At 67.5% G+C, this 11,416-nt stretch overlaps 2 protein-coding genes across 5 annotated transcripts; both read left to right on the forward strand.

Annotated features, from left to right (window-relative positions):
* The first annotated feature begins 267 nt into the window (after nt 1–267).
* SIDT2 (SID1 transmembrane family member 2) lies at nt 268–7,174 on the forward strand. 4 transcript variants are annotated; one of them, XM_030964838.1, is made up of 27 exons: nt 268–728; nt 899–1,020; nt 1,175–1,336; nt 1,445–1,490; nt 1,581–1,682; nt 1,760–1,843; nt 1,987–2,098; nt 2,188–2,253; nt 2,358–2,451; nt 2,546–2,601; nt 2,848–2,859; nt 2,999–3,070; nt 3,158–3,232; nt 3,880–4,001; nt 4,072–4,145; nt 4,238–4,304; nt 4,440–4,513; nt 4,633–4,756; nt 4,855–4,972; nt 5,046–5,182; nt 5,259–5,367; nt 5,443–5,519; nt 5,611–5,657; nt 5,942–6,047; nt 6,145–6,255; nt 6,338–6,451; nt 6,534–7,174. In XM_030964838.1, exons 1-27 carry the CDS (start codon nt 522–524, stop codon nt 6,594–6,596), a joined length of 2,553 nt encoding a protein of 850 aa, XP_030820698.1. In that variant the 5' UTR covers nt 268–521; the 3' UTR covers nt 6,597–7,174. The 4 variants fall into 4 exon arrangements, with proteins under 4 accessions (XP_030820698.1, XP_030820696.1, XP_030820699.1 ...); XM_030964836.1 differs by having other exon boundaries at nt 5,259–5,519; XM_030964839.1 differs by lacking the exon at nt 2,848–2,859.
* A 1,046-nt stretch (nt 7,175–8,220) lies between these two features.
* On the forward strand, nt 8,221–11,396 carry TAGLN (transgelin). The gene is made up of 5 exons (XM_030965021.1): nt 8,221–8,355; nt 9,893–10,091; nt 10,277–10,454; nt 10,541–10,643; nt 10,855–11,396. Exons 2-5 carry the CDS (start codon nt 9,912–9,914, stop codon nt 10,994–10,996), a joined length of 603 nt encoding a protein of 200 aa, XP_030820881.1. The 5' UTR covers nt 8,221–8,355; nt 9,893–9,911; the 3' UTR covers nt 10,997–11,396.
* Nucleotides 11,397–11,416: the final 20 nt, after the last annotated feature.

The following is an 11,416-nucleotide window of genomic DNA, read 5'->3' on the forward strand; positions in this document are numbered from 1 at the left end:
GATCTCTCGAGCTCGGGCCGTTGTCCCCGGGTTCGGGCCGGTCCGCAAGGCTCGGACCGGTTCCCCGCGCTCGGGCCGCTCCCCCCGGTTCAGGCCGCTTCCCCGGGCTCGGATCGGTCCCCCGGGCTCGGGTCCGTCCCGCCGGTCTCGGGTCGCTCCCCCCGGTTCGGGCCGGTTCCCCGGTTCGGGCCGGTCCCCCCGCCCCGCCCGCCGCGTCACTTCCCCGGCCGGGCGCTCGGCGTGCGCCGGGGCTGACGTCACCGCCGGTCCGTGTTTACCGCGGTGCGGAACGGGAAGGGGAGACGGGACCGGCACCGGGATCGCCCCGCGAGCGGCTCCGCGCCCCGGCACAGCCCCGCAGCGCGCCCGGCACCGCTCCGGCCCGGCCATGGCGCAGCGCGCCCGGGCGCGCCCCGGCTGAACGCCCCGTCCGTCCGTCCGTCCCGTCCCGACCCGACCCGTCCCTTCCGTCCCGTCCGTGCCGTCCCGCCCCGCGGACCTTGGCCGGGGATGCTGGCGGGATGTCGGGCGCCGGGGCGGCCGTGCTGGCCTGGGCGCTGCTGGCCGGGGCGCTGCTGCCCCCGCCGCCCGTCCGGCCCCAGCCCCTGCCCCACGGGGACAGCGAAGTGCACGAGAAGGAAGCGCAGTTCAACACCACCTACAGCGACTGGGTGCACGCCAACCTGCTCAACATCTACGCCTTCAACCACAGCGTCCGCAGGAACAGGGTGAGCCGGGGTGGTCGCGTCCCCCGCGGGCTGACCGTGCCCGGGGCGGCTGCGGGGTGCGCCGGGCACGGCAGCCTCTGCCACGGCGGCCGAGCAAAGTCCGGCCCTCGCTTCGAGGCGCCGCGGCCCGACCTGCCCGGCCAACGCCTCAGCTGCCCCTGTCCCTGCAGACCGAGGGCGTGCGGGTGTCGGTCCATGTCCTCTCGGACCAGAAGGACCAGCCCGTCCTCTTCGTGGTGAGGCAGAAGGAGGCGGTGGTCTCCTTCCAGGTGCCGCTCATCCTCCGGGGCCTGTGAGTACCAGGGGGCGGGCAGGGACTCCTCCTTCCCCACGCAGGAGTTGCCCAGGCTGGGATGCCCCACGCAGGAGCTCCCCAGGCTGGGATGCCCCACGCAGGGGTCCCTGGGAGGGGTGGCTGGGCACACACCTGGGCTCTCCCTGCCCAGGTACCAGCGGAAATACGCGTACCAGGAGGTGAGCCGCACGCTCTGCCAGCCACAGACCAAGGCTGAGGTGGAGACCCAGCACTTCTACGTGGATGTGTCCACTCTTTCCCTCAACACCTCCTACCAGCTGCGGGTCACCCGCGTGGAGAACTTTGTGCTGCGGTGAGGGGAGCCCCGCGCCCCTGTCCCCTTCCCTGCCTGCTGCCTGCGGGGGCTGCAGGGGCTGTGGGCCCCCCTCACCACCCATCACCTCTCCCGTGCTCTCTGCAGGACCAATGAAAGGTTCAGCTTCAATGCCACGGCTGCCCAGCCGCAGGTGAGGCTGCCAGCACGGCGTGGCGCAGGGAGGTCTGCACCGGAGGGGAGCGTGGCCACCATGGCACCAACAGGCCCTTTCTCCCCACAGTACTTCAAGTACGAGTTCCCCGAGGAAGTGGATTCAGTGATCGTGAAGGTGACCTCAGCCATGGCCTTCCCCTGCTCCGTCATCTCCATCCAGGACATCCTGGTAGGTCTGGGCACTGGGTCTCCTCTCTGGCTGACCCGTGGTGCCCAGGGGGGCTGACGGCCCCTCTGCCCCCTCAGTGCCCCGTCTACGACCTGGACAACAACGTGGCCTTCATCGGGATGTACCAGACCATGACGAAGAAGGCGGCCATCACGGTGCAGGTGGGCACAGGGCTATGCCACAGGGCTGAACTGTGCCCAGTCCCTGCCTGGTGCTGCCAGAGCCCACAAAGGACATTCCAGGGATCGCCTCTGGCATGGGAGATCCCCTGCTGGGCTCTGCTGACCCCCGTCTCTTGCTGCAGAAGAAGGATTTCCCCAGCCATAGCTTCTACGTGGTGGTGGTGGTGAAGACGGAGGACGAGGCGTGCGGGGGGGCTCTGCCCTACTACCCCCTCTCCAAGAACGCCTCTCCAGGTTTGCAGTGGGGCTGCCACCGCGGGCTGTGTGTGGGGACAGGCTGGGCACAGGGCAGAGAGCTGAGCCCCGTCCCTGCCTTCTTCCAGATGAGCCCGTGGATCAGCACAACCGGCAGAAGACCCTGGAGGTGATGGTGTCACCCGCCATCACCTGTGAGTCTGGGAGGGGCTGGGGGTGCTGGGGGTGCTCTGTGGGGACCCATGGCAGGGCCCCCGAGGTGCCACCCCTGCTGAGGGCCTGTCCTGGCTCTGCACAGCCGAGGCCTACGTGCGCAGTGTGCTCTTCTGCCTCGGCATCTTCCTCTCCTTCTACATCCTCACGCTGCTCATCGCCTGCTGGGAGAGCTGCCGGTGAGTGCTGGGTGTCACTGCCCCTCTGGGTGCTGAGCCCGTGGGCACAGTCCTGCAGTGTCACAGACGGGCTGACAGGCACTTCCCTTGGCAGGCAGCACAAGAGGAAGGGGCTCCTGGCCGCCATGGATTCGCCCAGCCTGGACACAGGTGAGGGCTGGAGGCAGCAGCCAGCAGCATGGAAGGCTCTGCCTGGGGAGTTCCTCATTGTTCTGCCCTCTTTAGCCTGTGGCAAAGCCTCTGCCTCTGCAGGAGTATCCCCCTGAGTCCCTGGGGGTAAATCCCAGTGTCAGGGGGACAGGGAGGTCCCTGCTGTGGGGCTGGCAGGGCTGTGCTGGGGCTGTGCATCTCACCAGGTCTATCTCTTTCTTCTCGTGGCTTTCCGGGGACTCCCAGCGTCACTCCTGGGTAGGTGCCAGCTCTGTCCTTGGCTCTGAGCTCGCTCCGTGCCAGGGCAGGGGTGGTGGGAGCTGCTGTGTGCCCAGTGGCCTTGCAGCCCTGGGTCAGGGGTGCCACAGAGGGTGACAGGAACCCTCCTGTCCCGCAGGTCACTCCCGCAGCATCCCCGACTCCTTCCTGAACCATGGCCCCTACGACAGCTACGGTTACGGCTCCTTCGGTGAGTGCCACACACTGTCCCCTGTCCCTCACCCCTGCCCGTGGGCTGTGCCCAGCCTCTGCCTGTCCTTTGTCCTTGTCCTTGCAGGGAACGGCTCCTCCAGCAGCACCGAGGGCATCACAGACAGCCTGGGCTCAGCAGAAGTCTCCTACAGTTACGTGGGTGAGTTGTGTGGCCGCAGCCCCGCCGAGCCTCGTGCCCAGTGGCATCCTGGCTCTGTCCCCTCCATCTCTGAGAAGGGTCCTGGGGCTGCTGGCCCCTCCGTGCAGCCCCCAGCGGGGTTTCCATCTGTGACACACCTCAGGGAGCTCTGCTTCAGTAACTCTGGCTTTCCTTTGAAGGGCAGGAGCAGTTCAAGCGGCGCACGCCCTCCGCCCCGGCGAGGCCACTGAGCATTCCCATGGGTAGATGCTGGTACCGGGCAGGGTCGGGCCAATCAGGGCGAAATCTGCCCAGCCCCCGGCTGTGCCCAGGGCACAGGACCCCCGCTCCTCTCCCTCAGAGCCAGGGCAGCACCTGAGGGGCTGCAGAGCAGGGAATTGTCCCCTGGCTCTCTGTGTTCCCCAGCGTGGCAGAGCCCCGGGGAACGGGCACAGGGCAGTGCTTGCCCACGTGGGCACAGCCACCAGCTGTCCCCAGGGCAGGGCTGTAGGGAGCTGAAACCTGTCCCCAGTGTGAGTTGGCAGGGAGGCAGCCCAGTGGTTAATTGGGGCTGATTGGGGTTCTGCGGGGTGGGCACCAAGGTGGGCTGGCCCACGGGCCCTGCTGATGGCCCTGGGGCCCTGCTGATGGCCCTGGCCCGGCCGCAGGGGAGCGGTCACTGGAGAACGTGGCCAGCCGGCCGCGCCTGGACTCGCTCAGCTCCGTGGAGGAGGATGACTACGACACGCTGGCCGACATTGACTATGACAAGAACGTCATCCGCACCAAGGTGAGTGCCCGCCCCAGCCCCAGCATGTCCCTGCTGGCCAGGCAGGCCCCTGACCCCCCTCTCCTTCCAGCAATACCTGTGCGTGGCCGACCTGGCGCGCAAGGACAAGCGGGTGCTGCGGAAGAAGTACCAGATTTATTTCTGGTGAGTGGGAGGCAGTGGGGAGGGGGGCACCCAGCAGTGTCCCAGCCTGGGGTGCACAGCAGGGACCCCCTGACAGCCCCACCCTCTCCCAGGAACATCGCCACCATCGCTGTCTTCTACGCCCTCCCCGTCATCCAGCTCGTCATCACCTACCAGACAGTGAGTGCGGCCAGGGCAGCCACGCAGGGCTCCTCACCGGGAGCTCTGGGGGCTGCAGTCCCAAACCGTGCTCCCCAGCACGGTGGGGACGTCCCTGGGAGCCCCCTGTGTCCCTCACCCTGCTCGTGCCCACAGGTGGTGAATGTCACTGGCAACCAGGACATCTGCTACTACAACTTCTTGTGCGCCCACCCGCTGGGGAACCTCAGGTGGGCTGGGGGGCCGGTGGAGGGTGGCTGGGGGTCCCCTGTGCCCAGGGCTGGGCTGCAGCAGGACCCCGGTGGGGGAGGGGGCTCACAGCACCCACGCTGGGACTGGCCCCTCGCAGCGCCTTCAACAACATCCTCAGCAACCTGGGCTACGTGCTGCTGGGTCTGCTCTTCCTGCTGATCATCCTGCAGCGCGAGATCAACTACAACCGCGCGCTGCTGCGCAACGACGCCCACGCCCTGGTGAGGGACGGGGCTGCCTGGGGGGCTGCGGCTGCCTGGGAGGGCTCAGCCTCCCGGGACCCCCCACTTCCCCTCCGTGCCTCTCCTCTTCCCCCTAGGAGTGTGGCATCCCCAAGCACTTTGGGCTCTTCTACGCCATGGGCACCGCCCTCATGATGGAGGGGCTGCTCAGCGCCTGCTACCACGTCTGCCCCAACTACACCAACTTCCAGTTTGGTGAGTGCCCCCCCGGTCCCTCCCCACCCACAGCAGGGCCACCCACGCCCCTCTCACTGCTGTGCCCCCCCAGACACCTCCTTCATGTACATGATCGCGGGGCTCTGCATGCTGAAGCTCTACCAGAAGCGTCACCCGGACATCAACGCCAGCGCCTACAGCGCCTACGCCTGCCTGGCCCTTGTCATCTTCTTCTCCGTGGTGGGCGTGGTAAGTGTGGTGGGCACTGAGGGAGGGCGGCTGGCTGCCCTCAGGGCTCACTGCCCGCCCCCCGCTCGCCCTGCAGGTCTTTGGGAAGGGGAACACGGCCTTCTGGATCGTCTTCTCCGTCATCCACATCGTGGCCACGCTGCTGCTGAGCACCCAGCTGTACTACATGGGCCGCTGGAAGCTGGGTGAGGGGGGCACCAGGAGCGAGGTGGGAGGGGACAGTGGGTGGCCCCCCCGTGTCACGTCCCCTCTCCCCACAGACTCGGGCATCCTGCGCAGGATCCTGCACGTGCTGTACACGGACTGCGTGCGGCAGTGCAGCGGGCCCATGTACGTGGTGAGTGCTGGCCCCGGGGCCCCCGGCTCTGCCTGGCAGCCCCCCCAGAGCAGCTTCCCCCAGCCCCTCACAGCCCCCTCCTCTTCTGCAGGACCGAATGGTGCTCCTGGTCATGGGGAACATCATCAACTGGTCGCTGTGAGTGCAGAGCTGGGCATGTGGCAGATCCCACCCTGCTTCTCCCCATCCCTGCTGCTGCCCCAACCCCTCTCCTGTGGCACTGCCATCCCTCAGTGGGGCTGGGCAGGGACTGGCAGCTCATGGCAGCTGTGAGCCCAGAATGCTGGTCCCCCTGCAGCTGTGGCACCCTGGAGTCCCCACATGCTGCCTGATCTCCTGGGGGCTGCAGACATGCTATGGGGGCAGTGGGCATGGCAGGGGGACCCCCAGGCTGACCCCACTGCCTGTCCCTGCCTCCCCAGCGCTGCCTACGGCCTCATTGTCCGCCCCAATGATTTTGCTTCCTACCTGCTGGCCATCGGCATCTGCAACCTCCTCCTTTACTTCGCCTTCTACATTATCATGAAGGTGGGAATTGAGCCCTCGGCCCCCACGGGCAGGGCAGGGCAGGGGTGGGCACTGCTGCCAGCTCCTGCCCACACGGTGACCCCGGCCTCTCCCGCAGCTCCGCAGTGGCGAGCGCATCAAGCTCATCCCCCTGCTCTGCATCATCAGCACCTCCGTGGTCTGGGGCTTCGCCCTCTTCTTCTTCTTCCAGGGGCTCAGCACCTGGCAGGTGAGCAGGAGGGTGGCACGGGCAGCGGGGCGGGCAGGGTGGCCATGGGCAGGCACAGTGACGCTGGCCCTGTGCCCGGCAGAAAACACCAGCTGAATCCCGGGAGCACAACCGTGACTGCATCCTACTCGACTTCTTTGACGACCACGACATCTGGCATTTCCTCTCCTCCATCGCCATGTTCGGCTCCTTCCTGGTAGGTGCTGGTTCCACTGGCACGGCAGCCTCTGTGCCCAGGTCCCCAGTGCCCCGCTCCCCTCACTGCCCTCGCCCCACAGGTGCTGCTGACGCTGGACGATGACCTGGACTGTGTCCAGCGGGACAAGATCTACGTCTTCTAGGAGCCTGCAGCCACGCGCTGCCCTGGGACCGTGCCAAACGCCCGGCTGCAGCCCCGGGAGGGGCACCCACCCCTGGGGAGGGATGTCTGCGCTGCAGGTCCTGCCAGCCACTCTGTCCCCCTCCCCACACAGCCCTGGGGTCCTGGTTTGCCTCCTCCCCGTCAGCCGGGTCCCTCCAGGCACTTCGTGCCCATCCCTGGGCCCGTCACAGCCAAAAATGGGACTGGGGGGCCACCAGAGCATCCGTCCTCTGTGGCAAGTGACACTGGAAAAGTGCTGCTGCTGCTGCTGCTGCTGCTCCGTGTCCGTGTGCCCGTGGGCACAGGGGGGGACTGGGGCGAGCTCTGTGCCAGCAGCCCCGTGGCCCCCCGAGCACATGGGTGTGGGTCTCTCTTCAGTGCCTGAGTTGAGTGGGTGGGATGGGGGGTGCGTGGGGCCAGCACGGTGGTGGCAGTGGCCCGAGAGGCCCCACTCGTGTCTCCTCCAGGAGGGGTGGCCGCTGTGGGCCCCTGTCACTCCCCACCAAGGTGCCATGCTCCCCGCAGGGATCTGCTGGGAAGGGACTCGCATTAAAGTGTCTGCACTTTGCCCGTGCCTCTGCTGCCTGCCAGGGGTCCCTTCTCCCCATTGATTTTGGGAGGGGGGAGATGCTGCAGGGGCTGGGAAATGCTGCCCTGGACAGTGCATGTGGGGAGGGTGGGGTTATCCGGGTAGCTAAGATTGAAAAGCAACTGAGCTGTCACAAGCCCAAGATGCCAGTAAGGCCTCCACATCAATGATTTAAGAACAACAATTAATTGAACTCCACGAAAGCCAGGGCCCAAACTGGTATTAGATACCCCACTATGCCTGGCCCTAAATCTTGATGCTTACCCCTACTAAAGCATCTGCCCAAGATCTATGAGTACCAATGCTTAAAACTCTAAGGACTTGACAGTGCCCCAAACCCACCTAGAGGAGCCTGTTCTGTAATCGATGATCCACGATACAGCTGACCATTCCTTGCCAAAACAGCCTACATTCCGCCGTGGCCAGCCCACCTCCCCGGGCTGTGGGTCACGGGGGCACTGCCAGCCCCACGGGTGGGTAAGGGATGCCCGTGGGGGTCCCAATTCACAGGCAGCAAAGTTCCCTGGGGCTGGGGCATCCTGGCAGCGCGGTGCCAGGGCTGCTGCGTGCCCCGCTGTGCCCTGACCCGCTCCAGCTGGTGCCCGCGGGGCAGAGGGAATCCCGGCATCTGCGTGCGGGCTGCCCCGGCGCGGTGCCCGCGGGATGCCGCGGCCTCGCTGCCGGTCCGGCGGCTCCGGGCGGGCCCCGTGGGTGTCACCCGTGCCCCCGCAGCATCCCCCGCGCGGCCGGCCCGGCTCCCGGCGGTGAGCGCACGGGAAAACCAGCCATGAAGTCAGAGCAGGAGCCCTCGGCGCTGCCGCCTGGCTATAAAAGGATTTACTCCATCAGCCCCCGGCCCGGTTCCGCCCTGGCCCCGGCCGCGCTGGGGCGGAGGCACGCGGGGAATGCTCCAGCACGGGCTTTCGTCGCTGGTTTTTCGGAGTCTTTCCCCAAATATGGTGCCTGGGATGGAGTCACGGAGCGCTGCGGGGCCGGGCGCCCCGGGAGGGAGGGTCTGGGGGGGGCCGGGCTCCGCGCCCCGCTGACATCACCGTCCCGCCGCCCGCCTTTTAGCACAAGGTCGGGGTCCCCGCGGGGCAGTGCGCTGGTCCCTCGCCGAGCATCGCCCTCGCTCCGTCCGCAGCCGCTTGTAAGTCCTGCCGCGGGGGAAGGGGGGCGGCGGGGAGGGTCCCCGGGGTGGGAACCCCAGCCCCCGGCACGGGGGTGCTGCTCCCGGGATGGGCACCCTGTACCTGGGACAGGGGAGCCGCTCCCGGGACTGCGATCTGCGGCTCCCCGGATGCCGCGGATTCCGCTCCTCGAGGATGGGGATGCGGCTCCCCGGGATGGGGATTCCGCTCCTCCGGGATGGGGATGCTGCTCCCCGGGATGGGCATGCCGCTCCCCGGAGGAGGGTCGGGCTCCCCTGCTCGGGCAGGGGTCACTGCCGGGGTTCTGTCCTGCTGCGCCCCTCAGGACCGCGTTCCCGGCGGGGCTGCGCAGCCGCGGGTCCCCGCGGAAGGGCCGTGCGGGGCTCAGGGCAGCGATGGAGGGGCAGCTCCAGACCTCAGTGCCCGTTTCTGCTCTGCGCTCGGGAGATGGGCACGGGGCTGGCGGGCCCGGCGCCAGGCAGTGCCATGTGGCCGAGGGAGCCGTGGGTGACCCCTGTGAGCCAGGTCGGGCCAGGGCACGGAGCGGGATTGCTGTGGCAGCTGTAGCATCACGGGATGTGCCCAGCAGTGCTTGGGATGTGGGTACAGGCTGCCCGTGGGGCCCGTGGGGTATCACCACATTAATCACGGGGCTCGGGGGGCGCCCCTGCATTGCTGGCAGCAAGAGGGGTCGGTGTCCTCTCCCGCACTGAGCTGTGCCAGCTCTCAGCCCAGCCCGCAGCAGCCGGGGTGCCCCGTGGTCAGGAGGAGCCCACTGGAGGCTGGGGTGGATGTGGGACATCCACCCTGCTCCTGGAGGCACCCAGGGGCTTCCTGCCAAGCAAGGAGCCGCGCAGGAGGGAGCGATGCCAGCTCCACCAAAGGCTTGACTGCCACTCCCAGAGCCTCTCCCTGATGGCATCTTCCCTGGCATCCTCCCTGGCACCCTCGGGACCTGCCTGCAGCCGGCTACCTGCCATCACTGCCTGCAGCATGTCCTTACAAGGGCACGGGCACGGCTCCCGCTGCTCCCCTGCTCCTCCCTGGCTCCTGGACCTGCCGTGCCAAGGCCATCCCACGGCCACCCTGCTGTGCCAAGGCCATCCCACGGCCACCCTGCTGTGCCAAGGCCATCCCATGGCCACCCTGCTGTGCCACTGCCACCCTACCATGCCACAGCCAGCCAGCCTTGACGTGGTCACCCTGCCCCCGGATCCTGGCATGGGTCACACCAGGGACATCCATGCCAACCGAGAGCTGGCAAGGGACAGGGATGAGGCTGCTCCTGTGCACAGTCTGAGCTGGGGATGAGGCATCTCTGCCAGGACACCAACCATCTGTCGGGGCAGATTTTGGAGGTCATGGTGGTGAATTCTCCTCCAAACACACCTGGATGGAGCTGAAGGGCGAGGGCAGAGTTGGAAGGGCTTGTGCCCACTGCAGCAGAGTGGCAGGCAGATGACACCATGGTGTCTGCGGGGTCTCTGGAGAGGAGACAGCATCTCCACAGCCTGACTGTCCCTGTCGTGCCACCAGGTCTCCCACCACCGCAGCCATGGCAAACAAAGGGCCGGCCTATGGCATGAGCAGGGACGTGCAGTCCAAGATCGAGAAGAAGTACGATGACGAGCTGGAGGACCGGCTGGTGGAGTGGATCGTGGCGCAGTGTGGGGCTGCCGTGGGGCGCCCCGAGCGCGGCCGCCTGGGCTTCCAGGTCTGGCTGAAGAACGGCATCGTAAGTGGGGCTGGGGCTGGGCAGCACGGGGAGCTCCGAGGGCAACGTGGGGAACTCCACGGGGAGCCCCAAGGGTAGCGTGGAGAGCTCTGAGGGCAGCACAGGGAGCTCCGAGGGAATCACGGGGAGCTCCATGGGCAGCATGGGGAGCTCCTGCAGCAAGCCCAGGCTCCCCTCTGTGGCAGGTGCTCAGCAGGCTGGTGAACAGCCTCTACCCCGACGGCTCCAAGCCCGTCAAGATCCCCGACGCGCCGCCCACCATGGTCTTCAAGCAGATGGAACAGATTGCCCAGTTCCTGAAGGCAGCTGAAGACTATGGAGTGGTCAAGACAGACATCTTCCAGACCGTGGACCTGTTTGAAGGTGCAGGAGGGGGGCAGGCGGGGTTGGGGGTCCCGGGGGGTCCCGCTGTGCTGTGCCCATCCTCACGCCCCTCTCTCCCTGGGCAGCCAAGGACATGGCAGCGGTGCAGAGGACGCTGATGGCCCTGGGCAGCCTGGCAGTCACCAAGAACGACGGGAACTACCACGGGGACCCCAACTGGTTCATGAAGTAAGTGGGGGAGTGCCGAGCTGGGCACTGGGACCGCCCTGTGCTGCGGCTGCTCAGAGCTGGCTCTCTGCTGTGCCTAGAAGCACACGGAGCTGGGATGCCAGACTTTCAGCTGGGGAGGGAGCGTGGCTGGGACATTCCTGGGGATCGGGGGGTGCTCCCGGGCAGCCGGGGGTGCGGGAGCCCCACGGCCTCTCCCCGTGCCCCGCAGGAAAGCTCAGGAGCACAAGCGGGAGTTCACCGAGAGCCAGCTGAAGGAGGGCAAGAACATCATCGGGCTACAGATGGGCACCAACAAGGGAGCGTCACAGGCGGGCATGAGCTACGGCCGGCCCCGGCAGATCATCAGCTAGGCACTGCCGCGCCGCCCCCAGCCCTCCCCAGCCGGGACCTCCGTCTCCGCTCCCCCGGCCCAGCGCCGCCGCCCGTCCATTGGTATTTATTGAGGAGCATCCGCCCGCCAGCCCCATCGCCCCGCCAGCGGCCGCACGAGCCCCGCCGCAGCCCCCGGCCCGGGGCCGTGTCCCCAGCGCCGTGCCCCGGGCAGCCCCCGCAGCCCCCGGCCTCGCACCCCCGCCGCCAGCCGGCCCTGCCCCGGCCGGAACCCTCGGGTGGGACCCCGGGAGCACCGCCCGCCCTGCCCGCACCAGCCCCGCGCCACCGCCGCAGAGATCCCTGCAACGGGGAGAAGAGAGAATTGGCCTCGGTTTTGTACTTCGTTTTTGTCAAAATTAAAAGGTTATATTCATCGAGCGTGGCCTGACGAGGTTTCC

This window comes from Camarhynchus parvulus, chromosome 24, assembly GCF_901933205.1.
Source record: "Camarhynchus parvulus chromosome 24, STF_HiC, whole genome shotgun sequence".
Taxonomy (NCBI): domain Eukaryota; kingdom Metazoa; phylum Chordata; class Aves; order Passeriformes; family Thraupidae; genus Camarhynchus; species Camarhynchus parvulus.

What these genes read in the sequence shown, in the direction of transcription:
- SIDT2 (XM_030964836.1), top strand. Translation starts at nt 522, where the DNA reads ATGTCGGGCGCCGGGGCGGCCGTGCTGGCCTGGGCGCTGCTGGCCGGG. An exon ending in AGTCTCCTACAGTTACGTGG is followed by an intron (nt 3,233 to 3,879) that starts GTGAGTTGTGTG and finishes GCCCGGCCGCAG; the next exon opens with GGGAGCGGTCACTGGAGAAC. An exon ending in AGGGGCTCAGCACCTGGCAG is followed by an intron (nt 6,256 to 6,337) that starts GTGAGCAGGAGG and finishes TGTGCCCGGCAG; the next exon opens with AAAACACCAGCTGAATCCCG.
- TAGLN (XM_030965021.1), top strand. Translation starts at nt 9,912, where the DNA reads ATGGCAAACAAAGGGCCGGCCTATGGCATGAGCAGGGACGTGCAGTCC. An exon ending in TCTGGCTGAAGAACGGCATC is followed by an intron (nt 10,092 to 10,276) that starts GTAAGTGGGGCT and finishes CCTCTGTGGCAG; the next exon opens with GTGCTCAGCAGGCTGGTGAA. An exon ending in GACCGTGGACCTGTTTGAAG is followed by an intron (nt 10,455 to 10,540) that starts GTGCAGGAGGGG and finishes CTCCCTGGGCAG; the next exon opens with CCAAGGACATGGCAGCGGTG.